Genomic DNA, 26253 nt, shown 5'->3' on the forward strand with positions numbered 1-26253 from the left:
TTTCTCCAAAGAGACAACAAAAAAAATAGCATTATCTGCCTTTCATGCTAGCAAATCTGCATTTCCTATCACAATTATTTTCATCAGAACATTGCTCTGTAGTTTAGAGTTTACTCAGAATCTTACTGTGCTATGTGCTGTAAAAAACAACTATGGTATCTTCGTATTTCCATTAAAACCAGTGTTTTAGTATCTCAGTAAAACAATAGCTTCCAAAGAAAAAGAAATGGCAAAAGTAACCCAAATGTCTCATCACAGTTTCTTTTGTTATCAGAACTGCCACAGCTCAGGAGAAACCAAAATTATGCTGGAGTTTCTCCCCTAATCGAGGAACACTTTCACACCCGCGTGGTGAGGAACAGCGACTGAGCAGCCCCTGGGTGAGTTCATGCTGCCCTCTTGTGACTTGGGGTGTAACCGCTACAGCACAACCTACCGCGGTGAAAGTGCGTATGTAATTTGAATTTAGAAGGGAATTTCATAAGAGGAGGAGGGGGAAGATCTATCGGTTACTAATGAAGGTTGGTAGCATGATATTGATGCAATGCAAAGCACATTTCAAAAGGAAAACAGAAGAAAAATTGGTGTATAAAAGGCAATTTTGAACATTTTTCACCTTGCCATATAGAAAAGGTAGGAATGCCAGCATCTATTACAGCCATGGTAAGGTAACTTACGTTTTTCCAGGAGATTCTTTTAACCAGAACAGATCATCACTTGTGATTCCATGCTCCAGTGCACCTGCAATCTATGATCACACAGTTGAATCTACAACGCAAATCCTGTCAGCAAAAAAAGCTAATAGCAATTTGGGGTGTGTTGGCTGTAGTATAGCCAGCAGACCAAGGGGAATATATCTGAGGCTCCCCACTTCCAACCTGAATTATCCTCCAGCTCTGAGCAACATCAACATACTAAATTGGAGCAAATTGTTTTCTATGGAAATGTTTTTCTAAAAAGCCATTCTTTATATAAAGACAATTTTTTGTGTGACACAAGTACAAAAATCACTCATATGTTGCTTTATTTTTACATTCTTTATCCTCCTTCATTGTGTTCTGCAACTCAACCAGGAAAACACTGGAGCTGTCAAATGGAAGGGTAACTTACATGTGTAGGATATTTTGGTCTTCCTCCAGTAGCAATGACAATATTATCTGCAGTAACAATAGTCTACAAACAAAAATTAAAAAAATCAAAATCAAGCATTTGCAATCCTTTTTTCTGTCTTTGGATTTCATCTATGTATAAATGAGTGATAAATGAGAAAGCTGGCATTACCATCTGCTATTTACGTGACGTAATAATCAGCAATGCATTAAAAAAAAGAATGGAGATAAAATAAACTAATACATGCAAGAGTTTCTCCTAGCCATTCTTTACCAGGTTTTATTTTAATATTACCCTTGCAATTGTTCTTACACTCAGCAAGACTTTGATGGCTACTTGGAAGCAATAGTTATGCACAAATGACAACGTTTTACAATCAATTTCTGGTCAGGATAAAACGCACAGAGATAGTAACAGTAAATTCTGTCTCAGGCCTGAAGTTAAGCTACTTCAAAAGGACAATGTTCCCAGAAAATCCTAGGCACCTACCCCCAAAAACCTGATATTCAAGCTGATATTAACCAGTAACATTAAACAATTTCCCTCAAAAAGGTGTTAAAAAGGTGTTTAGGCCTCGTTAAATATGCAGCAATGGCCACCATTCCTAGGTGACCCAACTGTGCATTCACACTAATTGCCTCCCCCACACAATTTGGTATTACCAAGTTAATCACCCCTACAAATCAGCTAAAGGAGGGAAACAGCTCAGAGGAACCTAATGCTCAGAACTTACATTTCTGTAAGCATCAGGATAACTGACCAAATCAAACAAAAATCTTTTATCTCAGCATTCCCATCTGCAGAGAAAAGCAATGGCATCTAACAGGTCAGGCCAGGGACTCAGTAGGCACCAGTCAAGTTCATAAACAACTTCTCTAAGTGGAAAATGCAAATCTCACTCACCAAAACAATACTGAATACCTAAGGCAATTTGCAAAAGGACAGTGTGGCTCCCAGAAAAACCTGAAATGCTCAACGTGAAAAACCCTGCAGAAATCACCACAGCAGCTCACCTCTTTACCTGCTTTTGTTAAACCACGGACTGTATGTGGATCAGAAAAACTCCCTTTTATGTTGAAATATTTCACCTTCCTGTTCAGAAGAAAACAGCATCAGCAGTGCACACTTAACAAGAATAGGTATGAAATACAATCAGCTACTTTTTCTGTATTTAAGTGCTAAAAAAGGCAGCAAACAGGCATAGAGCAGTAAAAGGAAGAAATGTCATTTCATAGGACTGTTTGCAGCTCTATCATAGTTTGTTACTTAACTCTTGTGTCACACTTAACTCCTCTATACAGAAAAGTAACTAACCTTGTAAACAAACTCTGAGATCAGGCTATTGACCTTCAAAAAAGACATTTTCCATTATCTATAGCATTTCTAATACCATGCCCATTTGAGAACACACAAAAGGGACTCAGCAGGAATAGCAAGACTAGAACCTGTTATATTTTCTATTAATATAATTTCTCTATAAAAAGAAAAACTTGGAATCATTTCTTCACTGAAAGCAAAAAAAAAAAAAATCTGCTGCTCTAGCATAATGCTAACTGTGGGTTTGTATGGCATAGAAATTTTGGGGGACAAGATCAAAAGTATCTTAAGAAACATTGACTGCTTCATATTAATGCAAAACCTCTCCAGACTAAAAAGAGCATCACTACACTGCTAGAAAGCTTTCGTGTATGGTCAGTGTTGACCACTATTTCACAGAAAAGAAACGGAAAATGGGAGAGGAAGAGACCACTTGCATTGACAAGGCCACTTACAGTCCTCAGCAGGACAGACTTACAGACTCAAAATACTAGCTCTAGATTGAAACTTCAAAGGCAATTCGGCAATTCCGCAATTCTACAAGGGCAAGAGCACCTCCTTGACTGTGGGAAGAAAGATGAACTTCAAAGTCTTATTTACTTGTCTTGTAGTTGCACTCTGTGTCCCCAGTTCAAGGATTTCACATAATTCTGAACACCTTGTGCCATCACAGACCTGTCACAAAACAAGAAACTGAACATGAAACCATCATGTTACAAATTCAGATTATGCAACAAAAAGATATAGGCAATTGCTAAAAATGAGGAATGATCTACAGTATTTTTTTGCTGTAAAAGCAAATTATTGAGTCCAAATCAACATAATTTCTGCCCTGAGAAACCAGTAACTAGTTCTGTTTATAAACAAGTACCAGGCTAAAATTTCCCATGCAAAATTCACTTCCCTAACTGTCCCATTATAAACACCACCTGGGAAAAGGTTATTGCTATGCATTTGCAGCACATAGGAGTGGAGATGGGCAATAGTCTTTACCAGGTATGATGAACAGGTTGGGATATATTCCAGCCATAGTGTTGGGCATCTTTAAGTGCACTCCCTAAAAGGGCTGCTTGATGCATAAGCTTTTTAGGAATGCAGCCAACATTCACACAAGTTCCACCAAGTCCCCATGTGGTTCCTTGGGACAAAAAAGGAGAAAAGAAAAAAGAAGTAAATGCATCAGATTAGTGTAACAATGCAGTTGGGTACGTGGTAGGTAAAACGTTCTGTAACAAGACAGTTTACTATCTCCTACAGATCAGTTTCTAACTCTGTTAATGCTCATTTGCTTTGATAAAAAACATCTCTGTGTATTTTTCTTCTGAAATTCAAACCATCTCAGAGCTCAGGAGATCCAGTTACTAAACATCCATGTTTGCAGATCTCATTTTATATATTGTACATGAGGAGCCTCAACATGATACAATTTGTAGTTTTTAGAAATTGTAAATAACATTTTGACAGAGGGAATATTCTTACTTTTTAAGTCCAAAGTCTACTACAAATGGTAGCACCAAACACTGCTAACAAGCTTAATGTGCAGGGGAGCAGGCAGAGCTGGTTCATCTTGCAGAGAACGAGCTGTAGCACAAGCTGGACTTAAGGACTTTTACTCCAAGCAAAGCACGCAGTGTGGCTTTGGATACTGTGCTGTCTGGAGCAACCTGCTCACCTGAGCAACTGAATTATATGCATTTCCAATTATTACCCTAGTATTTCTCTTCCATACCTCGTGGGGAAGGTTCAACATAATCCAGAACAGCCACTTTTCTTCCAAACTGAGCAGCTTTAAACAAAGAAGCAAGGCAAGATATTTAGAGGAAGGAGAAACACACAAACATAAATATTTTTAGTAGCATAGATACAAATAAAATACAGGAGATGACAGCTGGTGTTTTTTCTGTCTAACTCAAGATACCAGACCAGGTATCAAGCTGCCTATATAGTCAGCAAATTCTCTGGAAGACACTTAGTAACCCAGACGGGGGCCTCCAGCTTCCACTGACCCTAAAAATGCAATCTGACCTCAAATGAGATGTTTAAGAACACTGTGGGTTGTCAAACGTTACCCTGACATACATAGGGGCAAGGTTCTCTACAGCACTTAAACAGCTCTTGGAAACAGTCTGAAAGGATTGTTGTTTTAACACATAAATGAGAAATAGTATTAAAAAAAATACAGTATCTGTGGAGGTACTCTGAACACTTTTACAACAGTGAAATTGAAGCTTTTTAGTTTTTTCCATAACAAAAGAAGAAATATTTTTTAAAAGGCTAAGAGGAAAGCTAAACAAGATCACACCACCTGAGGGTGTGAATTAGTTTCCAGATTAGATGTATGGAGCTAAGTTAATGATTAATGTGCAGGTACTGGAGTGTACTATGCTTCTTAAAAAGCTTTAGGATTATCAGTAACACTTCCCTTAGTTTCCTTAAACCCCACTGAAGTTAAACCAAAGTTTCTGTTAGTTATTTATGCATACAAACCTTCTTTTGCACAAGCAAGGCCTCCAGACCCTCCGCCAACGACCAGAAGATCATACTCATTCTTTCCTGTGAAGAAGACGTGAAAAAAGAAGGAAAAGAAACAGACAAGGAAGATGGGAGAGGTATGTAAGAAGGACAATATCAGAGTACACCTATTTTTACAATTGATTATTGCTGATTTGGGTTTTCTTCACTTTATTCTAGCACTATGGGTTTTTTTATTAAACTGTCTACTCTGGTTTTGTGAATGAGATACAGAAAATAAAGTAATTCCAACGAAGTGAGAAAATAGATTCGATTTTTACACAATGTCCCAAGAGACTCATAACTGATGCAACTGAAATCCAGTACAGGTCTCTGCATTACAGCAGCCAGTTCTACACAAATATTTTTTCCGGGGTCACCTTATGGGACGCAAAGCTTTATGTGCCGTGTGTGTCTTGCCGGGGTGCGGTCAGAGGGGAAGCTGGCCCCTGCTGCCACTTCGGCCTCGGCAGAGACCGGCCCCGGCAGCCCCGGCTCCCGGCGCGGTGTGAGGCGGCGGGAGCAGCCGCAGGTGAGCGATGACTCGTTCTAGCGAGGGCACGGGGTCGCTGCTGCTTTCGGAGGCGTCGCGGGCACTGAGCCCATGCAGCATCCGACCCCGGGCTGGGGGGGGGGGGGGGGGTCCCCTGGCAGCCCCGAGCGGACGGAGAGGGCCGCGACCCTTTGGCGCTAATTCCGGAGGAAAGGTTCGGCTGCCTCTGGGACAGCGCCGGCCCCTCTGCGGAGCCCCCACCCCGCTGCAGCGTGCCCTGAGCCCGGGGTTCCCTCAGGGCCAGGGGACGGGCTCCGACAGGAGTACCGGGCGCAGCGGTGGCTGCCAGAGCCCTCACGGATGCAGGCGGCCGCCGCCCGCCCCGCCTCGGGGTAGAGCGGAGAGGCGGCCCGGTCCCCACAGCAGCCGCTCGAGTCCGGCATCCGCGGGTGGTGGTAAGGCTGGGGGGACCTTCCCCGGGCGCTTTGGGCGTCGGAAAGCGCAGGCAGCCGCTTCCCGCGGGGAGTGGCGAAGGCGCGGCCGCTGCCGGGCCCGAGCCCCGCGGGTACCGCGTACCTGAGAGCGCTCGGAGCGTACGGCACAGCCCCGACACTGGCGGAGGACGCCCCCGCCGCCACAGCGCCGCCATGCTGTACGGCACAGGGCCCCGCGCCCGCCAGGACCCTGCGGGGTGGCCGCGCAGCGCCTGAGCGGAGGGCGGCAGGCCTCCGTGCGGATCCCGCGCCAAAACCACCTGAGGGGAGCGCTCGGCCCGGTGACCTCACGGGGCTGGAGGAGGCCGGCACAGGCTCTGGCGTATCACACACACCGGCACAGAATCGTTAGGGTTGGAACGGGCCTCTGGAGATCACCCAGTCCAACCCCCCGTACAAAGCAGGGCCACCTGGAGCAGGTGGAATGGTGGTTAGGAATGTCTCCAGAGGGGTGATTGCACGACCTCTCTGGGCAGTCCGGTGCTCTGCCACCCCCAACGTAAAGCTCTTTTGAGGTAAAACTTCGTGTGTTTTAGTTTATGGCCATTGCTCCTCATCCTGTCATATGCATTAATGAGATTCCTGTTCAGTCTTCTCTTCAGACTAAACAGGCCCAGCTCTCACAGTCTCTCCTCGTAAGAGATGCTCCAGCCCCCTCATCCTCTTCATGGCCTCTGCTGGGCCCTCTTCAATAGCTCCTTGTCTTTGTTGTACTGAGGAGCCCAGAACTGGACACAGTATTCCAGTTTTGGGCTCCTCAATTAAAATTAGTTAAAATTTGTGTTAAAATTAGACATTTGGAAGGAAAAAAACCCCCACAGTTTTCTTGACTGGCTTCCCCCCAGATCTTGCTGTAGAAAGGGTTCGGAGAAGGCCTTTTGGGAAAGACAAGGATCATGATGACTGCCCAAAACCTTCACCGACATCCAAGACTTGTCTTTTCCCCTCTGAACTGCCCATCTGTCTGTAGCAGACATGGTGCAGGTGCAGGGCTGACAGTCAGAAACCTCTGAGGAGGTGATTTGAACAAAGCCTCTCCCTTCCGTGAGCTGTTAGAGGCAACACACAGTCTTGCTCCATGTTCCTGTGACTGTGATACATTCAGGACTGTGAGCAGTCCCCGGGTCTGGAGAAGGGGGTTCCTCTGCTGGAATGCTGGAGCAGGGCCCAGGCAATGTGGGTCAGTGACCAGGACCTGCACCAACAGCTTTCACACATGGCTGGGCTGTGGTGGGACAGATATCTGCTTGGGATAACCTGTCAGAGCACCTCCAATGCCTCAGCCTCCGGCAGCATTCCTTATCCCTGTGCCACATGCCAGCTATTGATTAAAGAAGGGCAATGCTGCTGATCTATCCTGAATGGGAGCTGTGAGAGTTGTTAATGCCTGTGATGTGTTCTGACAGCCTGAGGTAAAAGGCCTCAAAGCTGGCATAGATCAAAACAAATCAAGGGAACGAGTTCTTCCTCATTCAGAGGTGCTGGCTGCTGGCCTTTACTGAAGCTCAGTAGGTGCCCTGTCTGCTGCTGTAGGAAGTGGGTCATACATGTTAAATACCACCACAGCCGAACCAGAGTTTGGGACAAGAGAAACAGATGCTTTTCCTACAGAAAAAAGGTTTTAGGCAGTTGTGGTTCAGGCTCTGGAGCAGGGGCCCAGCTCACAAGGGGGCAGCATCCAACCATTTTGGTTTCAGAAAACGTCAATCCTCTGCTCCACAGCTGAGGAGACATGGCAGGAAATTAAAATACTCCAAAGAAAGTTTTGTTGAACTGACTTCACCTCCAATATAGTCTCACGGTTTTTGTTCACCCCATTAATGTTTGAAAATACACGAAGCAGGAATTATTATCACTTTAATAAGTGGATTGATGACTTTTATCCGGCATCACTGCTATTAAAAAAAACCCAGCAAAAATACAAGCAAACCGAAGGCAAACCCCCTGTTACCTCCTGCAGTACTAATCAGTAGATCACTAGAAACACTTACTGCAACAGCAGTAGAAAGACGTGACTAGAGCATACTGAGAGGCCTTTAAATTAAAGAAATCTTGAGCATATTCAGATATAATCTTTTGTGCTTTTCAGGTACATGCATGCAAAGTCGTTTCAGCTTTTCATTTTAGCCTCTATTCTGAGTTGAATCAGGCAGTGTGGAGCATATGCTCTTCACACAGATTTAGTTCAGACATGTAGGATCAAGAGTAGAATTAAGTCTCCCCAAACACAGAACAAGTTTATGTGAGATGTCCCTGCAGCATTATGGCGTTCTGCTAATAAGGAAAAGCCTTAAATGTGGCAAAGCAAAGTGAAACTAAATTGAACCAAATGAAAGGAAGCTGGGCATTGGTTTCTTCTGCTGTGTCCCAAGTGAAAGGATGAGAGGAAATGGCCTTAAAACGCCAAGGGAGATTCAGATTAGGTATTAGAAAATACAGCTGGTTCTGTGCCACTGACTGACTGTGTGACACAGGTGTCCCCAGCCCTCTGGCTGTATCCCACAGCTCATGGTAAAGCACGGTGCAGTTCCACAGGCTTTCTCATCAGGACCACCGGCTTCAGAAGAAAGTCCAAAGTCTGTGCTGTGCCATTCCACTTGTTCTTGCTCATTCTCATAGGCTTGATCCTCGACAGTGATAGAGACCAATAGCAGCAATGAGGAGTGGGTTGTGCTCATGGTGACAGTATCAGTAAGAGCAGCAGCCCCTGGTATTTCCTGCTGTCAGCCCTGAGCAGGTGTGTCTGTGCTGCACTTCAAAAATCGTTTTCAGGGACCGGAGACAGATACTGGTTATCAGATGTGGTTTCTACTGGATCTTTGGCTCAGCTCATATAGCTGTCTACTCTTATTTTAATTATTTTGTGGTTAGCATTATGTTGATTAGATAATTAGTGATACACATTTTTTTTTTTTACATATCTCAATTTCTCTTAAGAAAACAAGCATTATGTCCTTTAGCAGCAAATACATTCTATTATCAAGAGTCACTGAGGTAAAGCCTTGTGTTTCTGCAGTGAAAGTATATACTTCCAAAACTGAGATTGAAAAAACTTCTTCCAAGATAGCTATCAGATTTAACATCATATTTCCACTGAATTTTGTCAGTTGTAGCTAGTCATGTTTAAAGTAATAAATTAACTTATACACCAGATGTGGTTTGAGTTATTTCCAGGGGGAGATGTTTATTCAATATACTTTAAACAATGTGGTATTAAAAAGGGTAAAGGAGAAACCCTGTATCGGAAATGTATATAAATCCATTGAACAAAAAAAGATGCCTTGTAAGTTGTAAATTTTGTGAGCAGGCAAATTTTCTCCTTTTGAATTTATTGTAAAGACAGCTTGCAATTCTGTTTGTCTTTTCTTTTGTAGGAAATATATTTTATTACATTTATCAATGGCTTACTGAAATTCTTCCTCATGAACATGGCCAGGACCAAATACTTTTTCTACCAAAACTTTTAGAAATTTTGACTTTTTAAGCACATCTTCTTGTCTTTCCTGTTTTTCTGGCATTTTTCCTTTATGTCTTACTTTCCCAGATCAGCAACCAGGGAGGATGGGGGGGAAGAAGAGAGGTGCCAGGTAGATACTGTCTTTGGAAGTCATCACTTTGTGTCCTTTTTAGTGGGTGGGGAAATCTGTTCTCTCAGAGGTTGCATTTTGTGGCATGACCTAATGAATAATTTACAGAAGTGTCAGTGAACTCTACTGGATCACTGGTTGAACTAAGCTGTCTCTGCATGAGGTAGGACCTTTTGGTTTCTTACCATCTCTCTTGATTGATTGGACTCTCTTTTAAAGATTATTTAAGAATTATTTTCAGAAATTTGTCTCAGAGTAGGACTCATTCAGAATTTAATCTATGCTTTTTTATTTCTTCCTTCCTTCCTTAACATAGATAGATCTTCTGTTCATAGTTTGTCCTGAACAAGTAATTGACTGCAAGTAAGGGAAAAAGACCAGCAGAAACAGATGAAGCTTCAAGTAACACAAGTTCTTGGCTTCATTCAAATGCTTCAGCACACATTGCCAAAAAACTTGAGGGTAGAAAAGAGAGAGAAATATGGTAGACTTAACTGCTTCAAAGTTTACGTGAGGAGTTATAAAGTCTTTGAAAGCTGAAGGGTTTTTTCAAGCTGCCTGATAACCTTTTAAGATGCACTGTAAACACAAAATAGTCTGCTTGTATTATCTGTTCAAATTTAGAGTACAACTTTGCTGGCCACCTTTCTTCTCTTTTAGCTGTTTCCTACTTTAGATATCGCCGAGCAGTTTCCTGATTCAGACATGAGTGGTGCTTCCCTTCTCAAAATTCCTCTTTTGCGTGTTTCTCAGCAAGAGAGACTAATTTGATTGTGGAAAACAGCACATTCACATAAAAGAAAATCCCTCCTGCTATTCTGAAAATGCAAGCTCAAAAGAATTTTCTTCCACTCAGTATTTCACATGATCTGTGGGGTTTATGATAATGTGCTAGCTCTCCTGTCTCCCTTTGTTTAGGCTTTTAAAAACCAGTCTTTGTCCAGGATTATTAGAAGAAGGGAATGCCATTTGTTGTTATGCCAGGCATGGATTTAGGGGAAAAGCTTTAGCTGCATGCTATGTGCAGCAAGTGGGAACAGCCCAGCCACGCTGCATCATGTGATTGCAGCTGGGAGGTCTGTCCATGAGCAAGTCTGCTCAAGTTTGTGCAGCCACATCAGAGCTAAAGTGGCGACTGTCAGGGTGAGTCAGCCTGAACCAGCCAGTTATCCTGAGCTGCTGCCATTCACGTGATGTTGCTCCCAGGCTAATGCATCCTGGTCCTACATCTTCCCATAGATGTGCCCTGTGAATCCAGTACCTGATACTCTGAAATACCAAACCCGTCTTTTAAGATCTTGGCCCTATATAAAAATTGTATTACATCAATACATTTGTAGCTTTCCACAGTTCTCTAACCTGGATGTATTAATATCAGGGCAGATTTTTACTGTCTAGACAAGGTTAAGTCATATGAATAGTATATAAGTTTATGCACTGTGGAGTTTGTAGCGTTGTTAGTACATTAGTAAAAATTTGCAAAAGTATCCATACTTACATAGACCATGTGCTGGGCTGTACCGGTTTGGCCAAATTTAGAAATATATCCTCTGAGAGAAGGCACGTCACCACCCCTCCCCCACCAGGTTTGGGAAAAATAAATTTTCCTCAAAGGAAAGTGAAAGAGGTAAAAACTATTTATTTAACAAACACACGAGAAAAGGAAAATAATGCTAAATAATAAAATCTCTTGCTGTGGAGAAAAAACCTGGGAAAGTGTCAGAGTCCTCCCTTTGGTCCCCTTGGAGCTGGGGCTTGGCCCAGGGCCAGGCCCTCTGTGCTCGGTGGAAAGTCCTCCCGATGTGCTCTGATATTGAAGCAGTCCAGTAGAAAAGGGAGAAAATCCGAAATTCCAGGGAAGAAAAAAAAATTCAACTCTCAGTCTCTCTCCAGAGAAAAAGAAGCTGAACAACTGGCCAAAAACTGACCCGGGAGCAGCAAGCCGGGTGCTTCCTTCCTCCGCTGCCGCAGCTGGGAAAAAAAAAGTTGCTATCTGTGTGTGACCTTGAACAAGTTGCAAACTGCTTTGAAAAAGTTTTGCCCAGTTTTTCCTTCCCCCTCTCAGGCTCAGTTTAGAGGCATAAAAAGGCACAAAGTTAATTTCTGGGCATAGGGCAGTGATATGGGATACACATCAGAAAGTCACCCCAAGACATGGGCTAACAGGTAAATTAAAAAAAGGCATAAACCAATGTCTATCAGGCTACCAAAGAAACTTCTCTTGGAGAAGAAGATATCCCATAACATACTACAAGATTCCAACTTTCTTTTAACTTGGAAGTAATTTGTGGACATTATCACACAGTTTGGGTGGCTTAACCAACTGAACCTTCAGCTCTGTCTAATTTGCAGTTATTGCCATTCACCATTTTAACTTATGTAATGAAATATGTAGACAACAGCAAGGGTTACTTGCAGGCGTAGCTTTTATCGCACAAGTAAATAGTTGTGGGCAGGCAGAAGCAAGTTTGCTCCTCCCATGCTTCGAGCCTGAAGAATACAATTCAGCTCCAAGTTAAAGACTTTTAGAAGTGTTGTTATGGGATGTTGCTCAATCTGGGACGTCTTGGCACTAAATTATGCTGCTAAGCAGAAGCTGGGCTGACACCACCCACAACTACTTGTCGTTAACTGCAAGGACTTCTCCAAAGAGCAGCTGTATACTTACACAAGGTCAGTCCTTAGAGTATGTTTTACTGTTTTAAACTCTTTTCTCCACAGCCCGGCAGTAAAAAAAAATTCTCTGTCAATTTGAATTGTGGGTGGCATCAGGGATCGTGCAGACACAACCAGCTTTTGGCCAGACAGGAAATTACTGTCACTGAGGCTGGAGTGCAGTATTGCTTACTTATTCTTTGTTCTGCTTGATGTCTGGATTATAAGAAAATATTTATAGAGCTAAAGCTCTGTTATACATGGAAGGGATAGTTCAAAGTTATTCTGTATTGACCTTGGGGACTGTGCTGTAATGCAGGGTCTTAGTTACGTTTTGTTTAGAGCTACGAGAAACACTTCAATCTTCACCTGCCTATTTTCCCCCACAATTCTTTATTCAATTAATCTGCTTAAAATTATTTGGTTTTCTCTTGTCATGCTCTCAGGTGGTCCCTAATTCTTTCAAGGACCTCTCCTATCACATGACAAAGCGTGACATTCTCAGAACTTCAGCTCCTGTTTCTGCCACATTTGGTACAAACACATTCTTTAAGTCTTTAAAAAGTTTCTAGGCTAGAGCTTCAAACACTTGCTGGCTAGGTCTGAGTTTTGCAGTGAGATACAGGAGAGAACTATTACCACATTGTGCTTGGGTTTTTGTTTTTCTTCTTATTTTCTTTGATGGTGCAATTTAATTGCAGCTGGATTATACTGTTCCCACCTCGAAGGAAACAATATAGACAGACAAGCTGAGAACAAGGTTTGTTAGAATAAGCCTCTTCTTTTTTCTTAGAGCTGTTTGTAGGAGAATATTTTCCCAACTAGAAGCCACAGAAATTCAAATGTGCTATTTATAATGTATTGATTGCAGCTCCTCCTGTAGTTGCTATTAAGCCATTTGCTATACATACCTCCCCTGCCTCCAGCAACATTCTATATTTAACCCACATGCCTAGGTCCTGTTCCTACCAATTCTGCTCTGGCTGTAGCATGCCACATCTGAGCTGAAAAAAGAACTAAATCCCTTGGGCCAAATTCATTCCTGAAGTTGCTTGATTGAACACATTGCGTTTACACTGAGCACAGATTTGGCTCATACCTGACTTTGTCAGCATTCACTGTGCTGTAACTAAGTAACAAGAGCACTGTCGTTAGGGGACAGATGAATAGCTTTCTCTACGGTTATTAGAGCACCGAGCACCTTTAAGGAGTGCAGAATCTGTGAAAGGAGGAATTGGGGAAAAGGACACTGCTCCTTTTAGAGTCTGTGTAACAGAACTGATAAGCTATTCCTGTGATGTGATCGAATGTGACTGAATACTGCAGGCTCTTGGACTCTTATTCTGTAAAATCCACAGGAGAACAGCACAGGAAAAGATCGGAGGGAACAGCTTCTGCTATACTAAGAAAGGTACATATTTATATTTTCTTATTTCTCAGGTTTGACATGATTTGTTATCTTAGATAATGTCACTATTTTAAACAGTAGTGCATCTGAAAGTGGTGTTTTCCACATTCTGACTGGCACTCATTGTCAGGAAGCCAGTCCGTGGGCAGCAACAGCTTTCACAGAGAAAGAGTAGGACATATTTGTGTGTAGTGCATTTGTACTGTATTGTAAATCTTGACAGCTGAAAGAAGTGAGATGAGATAACCCTGACTAAAGTGAAAATGTAATTTATGGCTATAAGTATGCTGGAATTTGGTATTCATTTGTATTCAAGGAAAAGCTGAATGCAAGTCAAGCTTCGGTTCAGTCACATTTGACTGAATAGCTGCTTTTATAAATGTTTTGCTGCAGATGCATTTTATGGAGGTTTTCATTCTCAAGCAGGAGTTCTGCTACTGCAAAATATTTCTGAAGAAGAGACAAAAAGCGAGTACTTTTGCTTGCTAGCCGTATTGGTGCTTATAGAGCATTGTTCTGATGCCCATTATGGATATTTTTTTACCTTCTGTCCTTTGAAAACAAACTCATATTTACCAATACTGTCAACCACATCATACTGATGAACTCTGTAAACAACCTTAAAAAACCTTTACTTTGTCTCTGCACTTAAGCTTACTTTTTTTCTGCTTACTCAGTCATGGACTTCTCTAACAAAGCCCTCAGGTTCAGAACCACATGCATTTGCACAGCTTTGCAGTATAGAAATCCAAAAGAAAAACTTCCTGATTTACAGCTTTAGTTTGCATTAATGAGAAAAGAGTTTGATCGCATTAACACTGCAAGCAACTTGCTTGCCACCCAAGTTTAGCAATATTTCTCAGCAGTCTGGTCCCCAGTTTATCTCTGCCAGTCTCATACTGTTGTCTTTCAGCATTCCTTCAGGATCACTGGAATTAAAAGTGACTGGGAATTTTTTGAAAAAACACGATTTTGGCAGCAGTTCTTGGAAACAGATCTTAATGTGTGGGGCTATTCTAAAGCTCTCTCAGAAAGCAATTTCCAGCCAGACACCCTCTATGCCCACACCAAGCACTTTTCTGGGGAGGGCATTCACTCAGGATTTAAAACCAGTGCTCAAGCCTGCTCTGTCTCAGGCTGCCTCTTCCCACGCGGTGTTTGGTTACCTGCTGTGCTGTGGTGGATCCCACCTTGCCTGGCGTGTTCCAGTTGTTAGTTCCCATAGAAATAGGTCATCATTTCAGCAGAGATTTCCTTTCTAATCCTTCAGATCCCTCAGTGGGTGTCCTTACTACCAAGTTTCAGTCATGCACTCCCCTCAGCCTGAAGAACAGCTTGTGGACAGCAGAAAGCTGTGCTGGGAGAGAGACAGATTTACAGTAGATTAGCTGGTAGCCTTGGAAGCAGGGCAGGAGCATGCAGTGGGGATTTGGGACACTAAGGATTCAGCCCTGTGATATAAAGAAGGGACTCTGAAATAGGTCTGTCCTGAGGACAATTAGCCACTTTGGTCTTTCCTCGTCCAGCGCTTTCTCCCTACCTCCATGTGGGGCAAAATCATTCCATGAGAGCTTGATTTTACCCCCTGGGGAACATGAAAATCTCAGCTTAGAAAACTTTGCACAGACCAGCTCCTAGTATGCTGTCAGGGCAGACCACTTTCTACTTTTGTCAGTCCACTGCCTCCCAGGTAGGATTTGTACAGTTCTGCTGAGCCACCCTAACCACTGGTCTTAAACACTGGTACTAATAGTACAAACACATCTGGAGTGCTCCAGTAGGAATAAGGACTATCAGAAACAAACACTTCCTAAAGGTACCTGAAAAGGTCTTATTCCTGAAAAGCTATCTTTGCTTAAGCCCCAGTAAAGTGCATTTCTTATCCTTGAAGAATTCTCTCACCCCAAGCTCTGGCTTTAATCATGCAGTGTGTTCACTAGGTCAGTCTGGATCGGACTGCTACAAATTCCTGTGGACCTGCTTGTTGGATGGAGATGAAGCCTCTCTGTGGGGCCAGTTCATTCTAAACACTGCACTTCTTTATGGGGCACATAACCATTATATAAACCTTTTGCTTTGGGTAATAGCACCAAATCCCATCTAGAGAATGGCTGCTGTGAAGGGAGTTTTAAGTGGGTAGCAATTATCCTAATTGAAATCTATGTGGGGAGAATGGATTTAAACACCCTTATGAAGCTTATTTGATGGGGTTCCCAAGTAGGCAATAGGCACTTTTCTGTTCTTTTCCTTTCATTCAGTGAGAAGAAACTTCTATTTGTTTCCTTTCAACCCGAGAAAAGTGAAGAAGACAAGACAAAAGGCTATGGGGGCAGAAAATAATCATTAGAACTTTGCATTTATGAAAGACAGAAATTTTTGTAGTCATGGTAGTGAAGCTAAATCATAGTAATTTGAAAAAAAAACTGAGAGGAAAATCTAGATTTCAGGCAAGAAATAGTGAAAAATTATATAAAGTCTGTTCAGATTGTTTTCATGATGTCAGTGGAAAATCTGAATGTCAGGCTCCCAGACTAAGTTTCCATTGAAATACAAGCTATTCACATTTGGCAATATGCTGATTATTCTTCACAGAACAGTTGCACTCACTTGAAAATACATAAACAGTAACAAAAGAATAGAAGGTAAAAAGATATTTTTTGACCTTTAAAAGTACTAAATTATGAAGCTGTTGAATTGTGTTGCCTACAGCAACAGGATACAATATGTTTGGCAGAAGTTAGTTTAGACTTTCTGACCAAAATACTCTGCCTTTCTTGCTCTGGGAAAACATCAAGAAAAACCAAATGCCACAAAAGAGAGATTGCCTCATTCAAGACAGCATAGGACTAAGAGTCAGGAACTCCAGTCCCAGCACAGCACAGATCTCCTTTGGCCTAGTGCAGGACATTGTTAAAATATGTGTAGAAATGTGCTGACTCTTCTGCATTGTTTTCACAACGCTTCATAAACAGCTAATGTATCCTTACTAGTGTGCAAGTCCTCTGCATACTTTAGTGCATCAGTGTCTAAAGGCTTAATTTCAGCAGAAACTGAAAAAGGTTGAATGATATAAACTTATCCAGCGTTCCCCATTCACCAGGTTATGTGAGCTAATAAAGTCAAAATTAGATTCTAAACCCTCTAGCACCAGAATGCTAAAGTACTGTCTGGATGCGTGGAGACTCCTAATAATCTCTTTAACAACCAACCAGTACTTGGCAGTTAGATTAAATGCATGAAAAATTACAGCAAGACTGGATGTACCATCAGCTTTCCTCAAAGGCCTGAATTGTCAGCAGGCTGAAGGCACTTCAGGAAATCATTTGAAGCACTGCCTGTCTCCACATTTTCCCAGTTGTTCATAAACTCTGGAATAAAAATGTCACATAGGCATTTGCTGTCTTGGTGTATATCCATATATTCATAGCAGGGACTTTTCTGAAAAAGGTTAATTCAGCTTTACAGTGCCTTGAAAGTTTACACACATGGCAGTAACTTTAACTCTTGTGGCAACACAGAGGAAGGTAAGACAGCTCATCCAAGGCCACATCAGAAAAACATTGCCAAAATGAGACTCACAGCTAAGTCCTCTGGCTCAGGGTCACAAAGCTTACTCTCATTCCAGCCCTGGAGAACAGCAGTCTTGTATGTGTTGTCTTTCTAGAAAAGGATGGAGTTTTTTGTGATAATGTTTAGGACTTAGTTTTCAGTAGAAAGCAAAGCAGTATCAGTTTATCCAAGCTGAAACTGTAATGAGAGGCTCTGTAATTAGGCTTAGAAGGATTCACCTTGATTAGAAAAATGTTCTATCCAGCAGTTTTCCACCTCACAAGTATTTCAATATCTGTCATCTCTTATTTTTGCATCTGTAGGAAATGACATCTTGTTAATTACTCATAATGTAGTGAACTAAGCTTCAGAATAGTTAAATAGTCAAATTTGATACTTGTTTAATCCACTGAGTGTGAATCTCACTAAGGTACATGCTTTTGTTAAAACTTAGACCATTTAAAGATGCTTGCTTTCACATGGTTATTTTTCTTCTCAGTAAACATCACTTTTTAGCAGAGGGAGTTGGTTTGGAATCAGAGAGACAAATGCAATCAGTAGTTTACATCACGTTTCCATACACCTTCCTCTAACAGTGTTATGAAAACTTTGTACAGTTTTTATGAAACACTGAAAAAGATCCCAGTTCAATCCGGTTACTCGGACTTACCTTAAAAATTGACGTTACCAATTGTTCTAATCCTTATTTTTTCACTTCAGGGAATTCTAAGAGCAATTATTTTTTAGCAGAGGTTGGAAAAATGTACCAGGAGGATTGATAAATAGCATTACTGAAAGATCCTTATTGTAACCTTTGGTGAAATGGCTGAAGTCAGCCACATGAGAATAAAGAACAGGATGTATTGGTTTGGGCTCCATCACGTGGGCATTTTTATGATTTTAGAAAAACTGAAGATCATGTGATAGTAAGGGGATACTGAATCCCCTAACTTAACATCTCTTGGCATAATAGCAGATCCCTAAGTCTGAGCCATAAAAACCTCTTGAGGTTTCTTTTATAGCCATTGGAATGACTTAGGTGTTTTATCTCCACGGGCAGGTAAGTTGGGGCAGCAGATTCCCATATTTTGTGTCTGCTTCTCTCTTGAAAATGTCTTTTTAAATCTCCGTAGGCTGAAACAGAGGTACTCCCATTCAAATGCTGATTGTTTGATTATGGTGTGCATCAGGGGAAAACTGCTGAGCTGCACTATCAAGTTATGATTTGGTCTTATGAAACCTGCCAAAATGAGTAAGATTAGATGCATAAGAAAATAACTCAGTGCTTTAGAAAGACTCATAAGTAGTTTGACAGGTTTGGGCATGAAACTTTAATATGTTTTCTTTTAAACTCTCTCTTCCCAAAAGCAGATGTACTGATACGTGTTATTCATTCCTTCCCATGATGTTGTCCCTCCAGTTTTCTGTTTATTCCCTTGCTGAATTTTTCATTTGCCTATTTTCCACTTTAAATTTTAGCTTTCAAAGAGAAGGCTCACTTTATTATGGTGCTTCTAAAGAACAGAAGAGGTTGCAGTGCTAGCCTGTGTATTTGGAACCCCAGTATACACATTAAATAATAAGAGTGACTGCCTTGTAATAAGGAGTTATGGGAAACTTGACTATGTGCAAGTTCAGTTTTAGAGCATACTTAATGAATCTCATGAATTCACATTAAAGCTAAAATTACTGTTGCATTTTCTAAAGCTGTCATAACATGACTGTCTCCTAGGTAGTGGTAGTTTTAAATTGGTTGAATTACACACTTAATTTTCATACCAAATATTTTCCAGCTAAGAATATGAAAGCAATTACCTATTTTGGTACAGATCTTTTTTCCCTCTCGGTGCATGACCATCACCAATGCCTCTTGCTCTTGGCAGACTACCTTTACAGTCTACTGCTGTCACTAAACTTATTTTCACACCTAAGAAGACAGAAATTAAGAGGGACAAACTTTGAAAAAAACTGTGTTAAAAAAAAAAATGAAAAGAAAACCAAGATGTGTCCATTTCTCTCTTTTTAGAAGGTACCTTCTCTGTAAAGTGGTTTTCAGGATAATTGCCTCCTGAAGGAGCTGTGCTAAGAACAGCCCATACTGCAAGTTTATGAAGGTGCTGGGTGTTATACAGAAATAATAATAATAATAATTAAAAGACCCAGTGGTTGAAAAACATTCCTTGATACCTCAAAAATAAGTAAACTCATCTAGGAATGGAAAAATGAGCATGTACTCTGTAGGTTGTTTCTACCTGTGAGCAACCTCTGAGGATCCATGGAGGCAGGTGGGCTCTGCTCCTACATGTGGTACCTCTTATGTGTGGTAGAATTCATGTGGGATTCAAGTGCAAAGATCGGAGGCACTGTAAAAAGTGGATCCCTCCGAGTACTTGTTTCAGTCAGTCTGAAAAAGAAGTCTCAGCCTTTCTGCAGGACAGGGAGTAGGGTTGAGTTAGCCTACAGAGGTTGTTTCTCCCTGTTTTGAGGAACCTCATTAAATGCTCTCATATCAATGCTAAGCAATAAAGGAGGAAAGCTGTTCCATCAAAAATACACCACCTAGTTCATCCTGCTGCTCTCATCCACTTTTGCTGTCTAACAGGTCTTTGAAGGGCAGCCCCAAACATGCTGGCAGGATCTCATAGTGCTGAAGCAACAGCTTATAGCAAGCTCTACTCAGAGAATGCCAAAGTATCCATTGTAACCAGAGGATTATGAGGCAGTAGTGTGAAGTAATTCTGAATGCCAGCAGTCTTCTGTTCTAGAGGGACCTGACTACAGCTGGACTGCCACCAAGTGAGTCATGGGTGTGCAGGGTCACAGTTTCATGTGTCCAGAGGCAGGAAGGTTAGAGACGTGCTGGCCTCAGGAAGTCGTTTCTGGGCTCCATCCATTCATTGGAGTTCAGAATAATTATCTCTTACCTGTGTCAGTAATCCATCAGCAATGACCATACAATCAACTAAGTCATGAATATCAAGTAAAGACTAGTCAAGTGAAGCTAGAGAGATATTTTATGTTAAGCTAATGATATTTTCAGAGCCCTATTGAAGTTCTCAGTGGACAGATAATGTCAAACATTTTCATGTAGAAAAACTAGAAAGAGCAGAAGTCCCATCTGAAAGGTGCAGGACAATTGGGCCTGGTCAGTAGAACTACTACTGCACAGAGGATAAGAAGAAAAATTGACATCCAGGTTTTCATGATCCTGTTGAAGTAATGAAGCAGGCTCATATTAGCTAGGAAAAAATATTCAGAAGGTCCAAGAAGCAAGATTTTCATGTGCTAATGATGCTGGCAGGCTCTGAAAGGAAATGTCTCAGGTCAGACTTTGCAAGAAAAGCATTAGAGGTAACTATTAACATTGGTGACTGCTTAAAAGCAAAAGAAACAGACTTTTGACAGCTCCAAACAAATCATACTTGTTCTGCAACTAAGATAAGAGGATGGGTGAACCAAATCAGCTGTACTGTGTCTTGAGCATATCTCCATGGAAACTCAGTCTTCTTCTGAAGTCAAAATGTGTTCTGCATGATGATTCAAAATTTAAATAGTAGGAAGATTTTTCCTGTGTGTATATGCCAAGTCCCTCTACAGAATGGAGGTCAGACCATCCATAAAAATTGGGAATTTTCTGGGATAATTTTTGGGGAAACAAAAAGGAGAAGCAAGAACAAGTAGGAAGAGATTTGGGGGAATGTTTCCTAGAATGAGATAATCCCTTTGTCGCTGGTCTTGGGGAACTTAGGCAAAATTTTTGAGGATGTTGTAGTTCCTATTGGAGCTAGAACAGATTTGATGCTGGAAGCTCCTCATGCAGTGGCATGCTTGGAGCCAGGACTGAGCAGCTGTGTGGGGGAAGGGACCAGAGCATTAAATAAAGCTACTTGTTGACTGCCTGTAAAATTGGCTTCTAAAGGAATTGCCATAGAGCACCATCCATTACCAAGTTACAGAAGCCTTTTACAGCTACTCTAGACACAATCATAATTAAATTCTTTGTGTTCCTGTTCCGTGCAGTTGGCTGTGGGTTATTCAGCTCAATATTTACAAAAAGGACAGCCCTCTCTCGTGCCACCTTAACCCTGGGCTGTTTTTTTCTTTCCTTCCAGATGCTGGAGAGCTCTTCAGTCCCTTTGTTCATTGTCTTCATCCTGCTTTTCATTTTGCTGCTCATTGTGTTGCTCATCAGGAGAAACGGCACTGCTGCCCTTATCTGGAATGAAATAATCCGGGAGAAAGTAACCAATTTCATCATGAATCAGAGCAAAGAACAGAGGATTTTAAATTTTGTGCTGCAGAATGCAGTCCGAGGGGACCCCTATAGTGTGGTGGACACTATAGATAAATACTGCTCCCAGAAAGAGTGGGCCATGAATGTGGGCAATGAGAAAGGTAATTGCAGCAGGGATCAGCATCTGAAAGATCCTTCAAGACTAGCACAGTATAGGACATCTAATTGTATTCACATCGCAACTTCCATCTGCTGCTGCTGCAAAAAACCCAACCCACACAGCCTTGTGGTCAGCTGAGTAGTTCTGTGAACAGTGGTGCCTGCTCGTGCAGATGTTTTTGAGGAGGGGTATCCAGTGACTCATCCACAAACTCACAAGACCAGATGTGGGTTTCTGTGTTGTGCACATTGCAAGTGTGTAAGCAGAGAGTGACAACTGATGGGAAAAATCTAGGGTTGCATTATACCTCACTTTTTACACAGGGTGCCTTTAAGGCATAATTTATTGTGTTAAATACTTTCAGGTCCTTAACAACAAGATAGCAAATTGAAAAAAAACCCAAATTATGTTAAACTATATGAATTTTGTATATGCAAGTAAAATTAGAAGTTTCTGTTGAAGGGAGAAATCCTATCCATGTCATACAGTATCAGACATTGTTGCTATTTAGCAAATAAATCATCTTGTTCTTGCCTCCTGAAGAAAAATATGGGAACAAAAACCTTTTTTCATAGCTGCAGGAAAGCAGCAATCTTTTCAAAAGACTATAATGGCAAAATGTTAATCTGTTCCCTTATGAATTATAAACAAAAGTACCTCTTACTGGGAAATTTCTGGGGAAATTTGCTTAGTCTGGGATTAACATAGCTAATGAAATACAACTGTAAGCATTGTAATAAAAATGCTCCTCTGACATAGGTACAGTTTTTGAAAGTAGCTGCTCAGCATACCTGGCTGGGGTGCTTAGGCCAGCAAAACAGTGGGTGGTGGCTGAGTAGGAATACTTTAAGCTTTAAACTTTTAACATTTGTGATTAAATTCTTAATAATTTCACTCTAGTTTTGCTCTGATGGCCTTTCCTCAGATAAGAGCCATCAAAGCTAGTGCATCTTTAGGCCCTGAGATTTCAAGAGTGACTACATAGCCTCAAGGTGCCTCCTCATCATCATCATATTCATAAACAACACCCAGAAAAATATCACTTAATGACCATGGCTTAGCATAAAATCCCTTCCACTACTTTTTCAGTTTAGTTACCTAGTTTCTAGCCATACAAGTAAGAGGAAATAGTTTTCTCACAAATAAATCCTTTTCTTCAAAAGGACTGAATATAGTACACTGTCACTTCTTTTTGGGAACATTTTCTGTTGTTAACAATTGACTAATGCTTTCCATCCCACAAATTCATGTAGTGAAACCAAATATTTTGCAACTTTGTAAGTAGACTTTTCTTTTTTCCTTTAAAGATGAATATTTAGGATAAGAAATTTTGTATCAGAATACAGCATGTAACATTTGCAACAAACATGAGCATTCAAAATCCAGTAGTTATATATTTCACAAATACGGCCAGTTACTGCAATAAGTTCTTGGAAAAAAATTACTGCATTTCCCCTTCTACCACTATAAATTAGTTAATTCAGGGAATTACATAAGTTATAGTCAGGGAATTCCTTACTCAGAAATATGTATATTGTGAAACTAATATTTCTTTTAGTTGAAAGTTTGAATTCTGAAACTTAAAATGTCCATGATTAACTTGATCACAAATAAACCAGTTTGCAAAGGATACAGTATATAATTTGACATCAGCTCTTAATTTTTTAATGTCCTTAGCAACTGAGTACATGGATTTTCTAAGTTTCTTGTCACTGACTTGCTCTTCTGTATATGAACCAGTTTGATTTTGTCAAAAAGTAATCTTTTCCCATTTTAATCAGGTCTAATTCTAGACAAGACAGTGGAAGAGGCCAATCCATCAGTTGCCCTGGAGCTGGGAACATACTGTGGCTACTCAGCAGTGAGGATTTCTCGGCTACTGAAGGCAGGAGCTCGTCTGCTCACTGTAGAGTTCAACCCAGAATTTGCTGCTATAGCTAAACAGATGATTGAGTTTGCTGGAGTACAAGATAAGGTAAATACCGTTTTGTCTGTTACCACTTCAGCAAAACTGGTTAGACTTGGTATTCCTTTTTTTTTCCCCTTGTACCCATGGGCCTTATAAATTTAACCAGCTCCATGCTTAGTTACAGTGCCTGACCTCTCACAGCAGGACTTCACTACACTGTCTCCCAAAAGCCAGAAGAATACTGGGTTTCTCAGTATAAACTAAAAGGTTCAAATTTGTGTCAAGACTGACTACAAAAAACTGAACCATAGTCCAATTTGTTACAAAAGATCACAAGAATCAGTTGTATTAAGTGCAGTGGACTTCAGATAAGAAGTGTTTACCCAAATCTAGCTGGTCACAGTACATATACCTAAGTTTTGTGCAGTCAGAGGTGTCCTGACTCTCTACAGGTGGTTAAGATGCAGGTGTTTCCAGTCTATATTCCCCCCACCTCAGGTTGGGGGATTCATGCCTGAGAGGTGCCTGTCTTTCAGCAGACATCTCACTTCAGTGGAGCTGGAAACACTGGAGGGAATAAGTCCCACCAAGGGACCTTCTAATGTGTTTCTTAACTTCTTGAAGAGAACCTGAAGTACTAGTGACACCTAAAACTGCATTTTCCCCATCTGATTTAATGTCCTGATCAGCTGTGAGTCATAAACCAGACATTTCCTTACCACTTTCTTCCTCGTCTCACACTATATGGTGCTTGCCTAACAAAAATCCACGTACGGCAGCTGCTTTCAGTTTAACAGTAGGTACTCCAATAAACCTGGGAGGAAGATGTAACAACCTCTGTCTTGCCTCTTCCCCCTCCTGGCCATATCAATTTTACATACTGTAGCCTCCATTTTTATTCTAACCTAACCTGTTCTCTGCATTTTTTGCTTCCCTTGGACTTCAACATTCAACTGCGATGTAACTAAAAAAAAAGTAATTAAAAGCACTGTTTTCAACAGGAGATTTCCATGTTTCCAGTAAAGAAACCCATTATACAACAAAAACGTCGTCACTTTTTCTTTAAAAATTTAATTTTAAAAATCAACAAAATCCCAAACACCCAAATTCATATTTTGGAACATAACTGAGTTGGTTTGTCAAAACCAAAAAAGTTCATTTCATCTAACCCTACCAAATAATTCAACTGACACAATATTGAGCTATAAACAGGATCTCTGATGTCTGGCTACAATTTAAAATGAGCTGGAAGCATGTGATTTTTCTTAATGGTTTGCAATTCATCAGATGGATTTGTATTTCAGGTAAAACTCCTAGAAGGCCCTTCAGAGGAAATTATTCCCCAGCTAAAAAAAAAATATGAAGTGGATACTCTGGATTTTGTCTTCCTGGACCACTGGAAAGACAGATACACACCAGACACCATCCTGCTTCAGGTCAGTTTGCACAATTCCAGTCTTAAAAGTCAAGTAGTGAATATCTTGATGTCTGTGAGGCCTCTGTTCTTTATGAGGGACCTCATCTCCTGTAAAATGAAGACTGGCAGCCAAAATAGCAGCCTTACAAGAAAAGAGGATTTGAAGGACAGGACCCTAAACTTTTGTTAAGGACAACTGCCAACACTACATAGCTCAGGACTCAGTGAGTACTGCTGAACCATTCTGCTTCCTGAATATACAGGTGTGCAGTAGAAATCCTACCTGGAGGAGTGCACAGCCTGAGTCTTACACTCCCTAGGAGTGCCTGCATGGTCACTAACTAGAACACTTGACCCAAAGCCCATCCTGATCCTGGGAGCAGGTGAGACTTGGGACCTGCATATCCCAGCTCCACCTCTCTTATTTCCTCAGTACCCCATTTTTTGCCTGGGTCTATGGTGCCAGCAGAGCCTCTTGATAAAATACTATTTTGGTAGCATGGCTGAGTATGACTTGTCTGGGAGTCTTTACACTCCACCTAATTAATTGGCTGGAAAGCAAAGATAAGAAGAGTGCAGACTGCCCCAGCCAGGCACTTCCTAGGGAAATGCTGTCCAACTCTATGTCCAGCCCCAAATGTGGAAAAATTATGCTTATTTCTTCCCAAGCTGCCTTAACCATTACTGGACGTATTACAAAACAAGTTGGCTGTAACAGCAGTAGGCAGTGATAGGTAACGACCAGAGGACTTCTGGATAGGAAGGTATTTTCAGGTGTTAAATAACTGAGATTGACAACACCTGTACCTATCAACACAGCACATACAGATATTCTCCTAGGTGATAAAATTTTCTACAACTGCCTGTTTTTATGGAAGTGCCATTTTTCAATTTTTTTTTTTTTCCACAAATAAATCCACTTTTTTTGAGCCTGCCTCTTAAATTGAGAACCTGCCAAATACTTCCTGACCCCTGCTTGAGGACTACAACACTATTTTCTGATCCAGGCCCCCTGGTTTTTTAGTTTAAAGCCCTGTCCTCCAGAAAGCTGTTTGAAAAGGAAATTTGTTTGGGGTTATGAACAGCTAGTATTGAATTTACACAGCACTAGCTGAAGAAAATGTTCACTCCCTACAGTTATTTTGTACTCAGAGAATGCTTTCTTTTAAACTGCTTGTGTAAGGATGACTGAGCTCTTTCCACAGCACATCCTTATCGGAACTTAGCCTTCACAACACAGCCAAAACAAACAGAGAGTTTAGTTCCACGTAGTGGTCAGTCTGATGCAACTGTGATACAAAGTTGCAAACAACTCCCGCAAAATTAAGAGGAGAAGGACAAAGAACAGATCCTCAGATTTTCTCAGATGTTACAAACCTTCTAAAATGTACTTTCGGCAGGTATTGCAG

At 41.2% G+C, this 26253-nt stretch overlaps 2 protein-coding genes across 12 annotated transcripts in view; one reads left to right on the plus strand and one right to left on the minus strand.

Annotated features, from left to right (window-relative positions):
* Positions 1-6115, minus strand: part of TXNRD2 (thioredoxin reductase 2) — a 33165-nt gene extending 27050 nt beyond the window's left edge. For both annotated transcript variants that reach the window (XM_048322539.1, XM_048322538.1), the window contains exons 1-8: positions 6008-6115; positions 4915-4980; positions 4157-4213; positions 3421-3565; positions 3028-3102; positions 2124-2202; positions 1111-1173; positions 678-748 (exon numbers count right to left, since the gene is read on the minus strand). In XM_048322539.1, the coding sequence (XP_048178496.1) occupies positions 678-748; positions 1111-1173; positions 2124-2202; positions 3028-3102; positions 3421-3565; positions 4157-4213; positions 4915-4980; positions 6008-6080 (629 nt within the window). In that variant the 5' untranslated portion in view covers positions 6081-6115. The remainder of the gene's footprint in view (positions 1-677; positions 749-1110; positions 1174-2123; positions 2203-3027; positions 3103-3420; positions 3566-4156; positions 4214-4914; positions 4981-6007) is intronic.
* The window catches only part of COMT (catechol-O-methyltransferase), a 37721-nt gene continuing 16847 nt past the window's right edge, over positions 5380-26253 (plus strand). Inside the window, exons 1-5 of one of the 10 annotated variants that reach the window (XM_048322546.1) lie at positions 9658-9675; positions 13526-13578; positions 21237-21519; positions 23300-23493; positions 24732-24863. In XM_048322546.1, coding sequence (XP_048178503.1) covers positions 21237-21519; positions 23300-23493; positions 24732-24863 — 609 coding nt within the window. In that variant the 5' untranslated portion in view covers positions 9658-9675; positions 13526-13578. Of the gene's footprint in view, positions 5471-9589; positions 9676-12018; positions 12186-12908; positions 12928-13152; positions 13579-19726; positions 19921-21236; positions 21520-23299; positions 23494-24731; positions 24864-26253 lie in introns of those variants that run through there. The other 9 variants (XM_048322542.1, XM_048322550.1, XM_048322540.1 and 6 more) reach the window with 9 other exon arrangements.

The sequence above is a fragment of the Corvus hawaiiensis genome, chromosome 18 (genome assembly GCF_020740725.1).
Source record: "Corvus hawaiiensis isolate bCorHaw1 chromosome 18, bCorHaw1.pri.cur, whole genome shotgun sequence".
In the NCBI taxonomy this organism is placed as follows: Eukaryota; Metazoa; Chordata; class Aves; order Passeriformes; family Corvidae; genus Corvus; species Corvus hawaiiensis.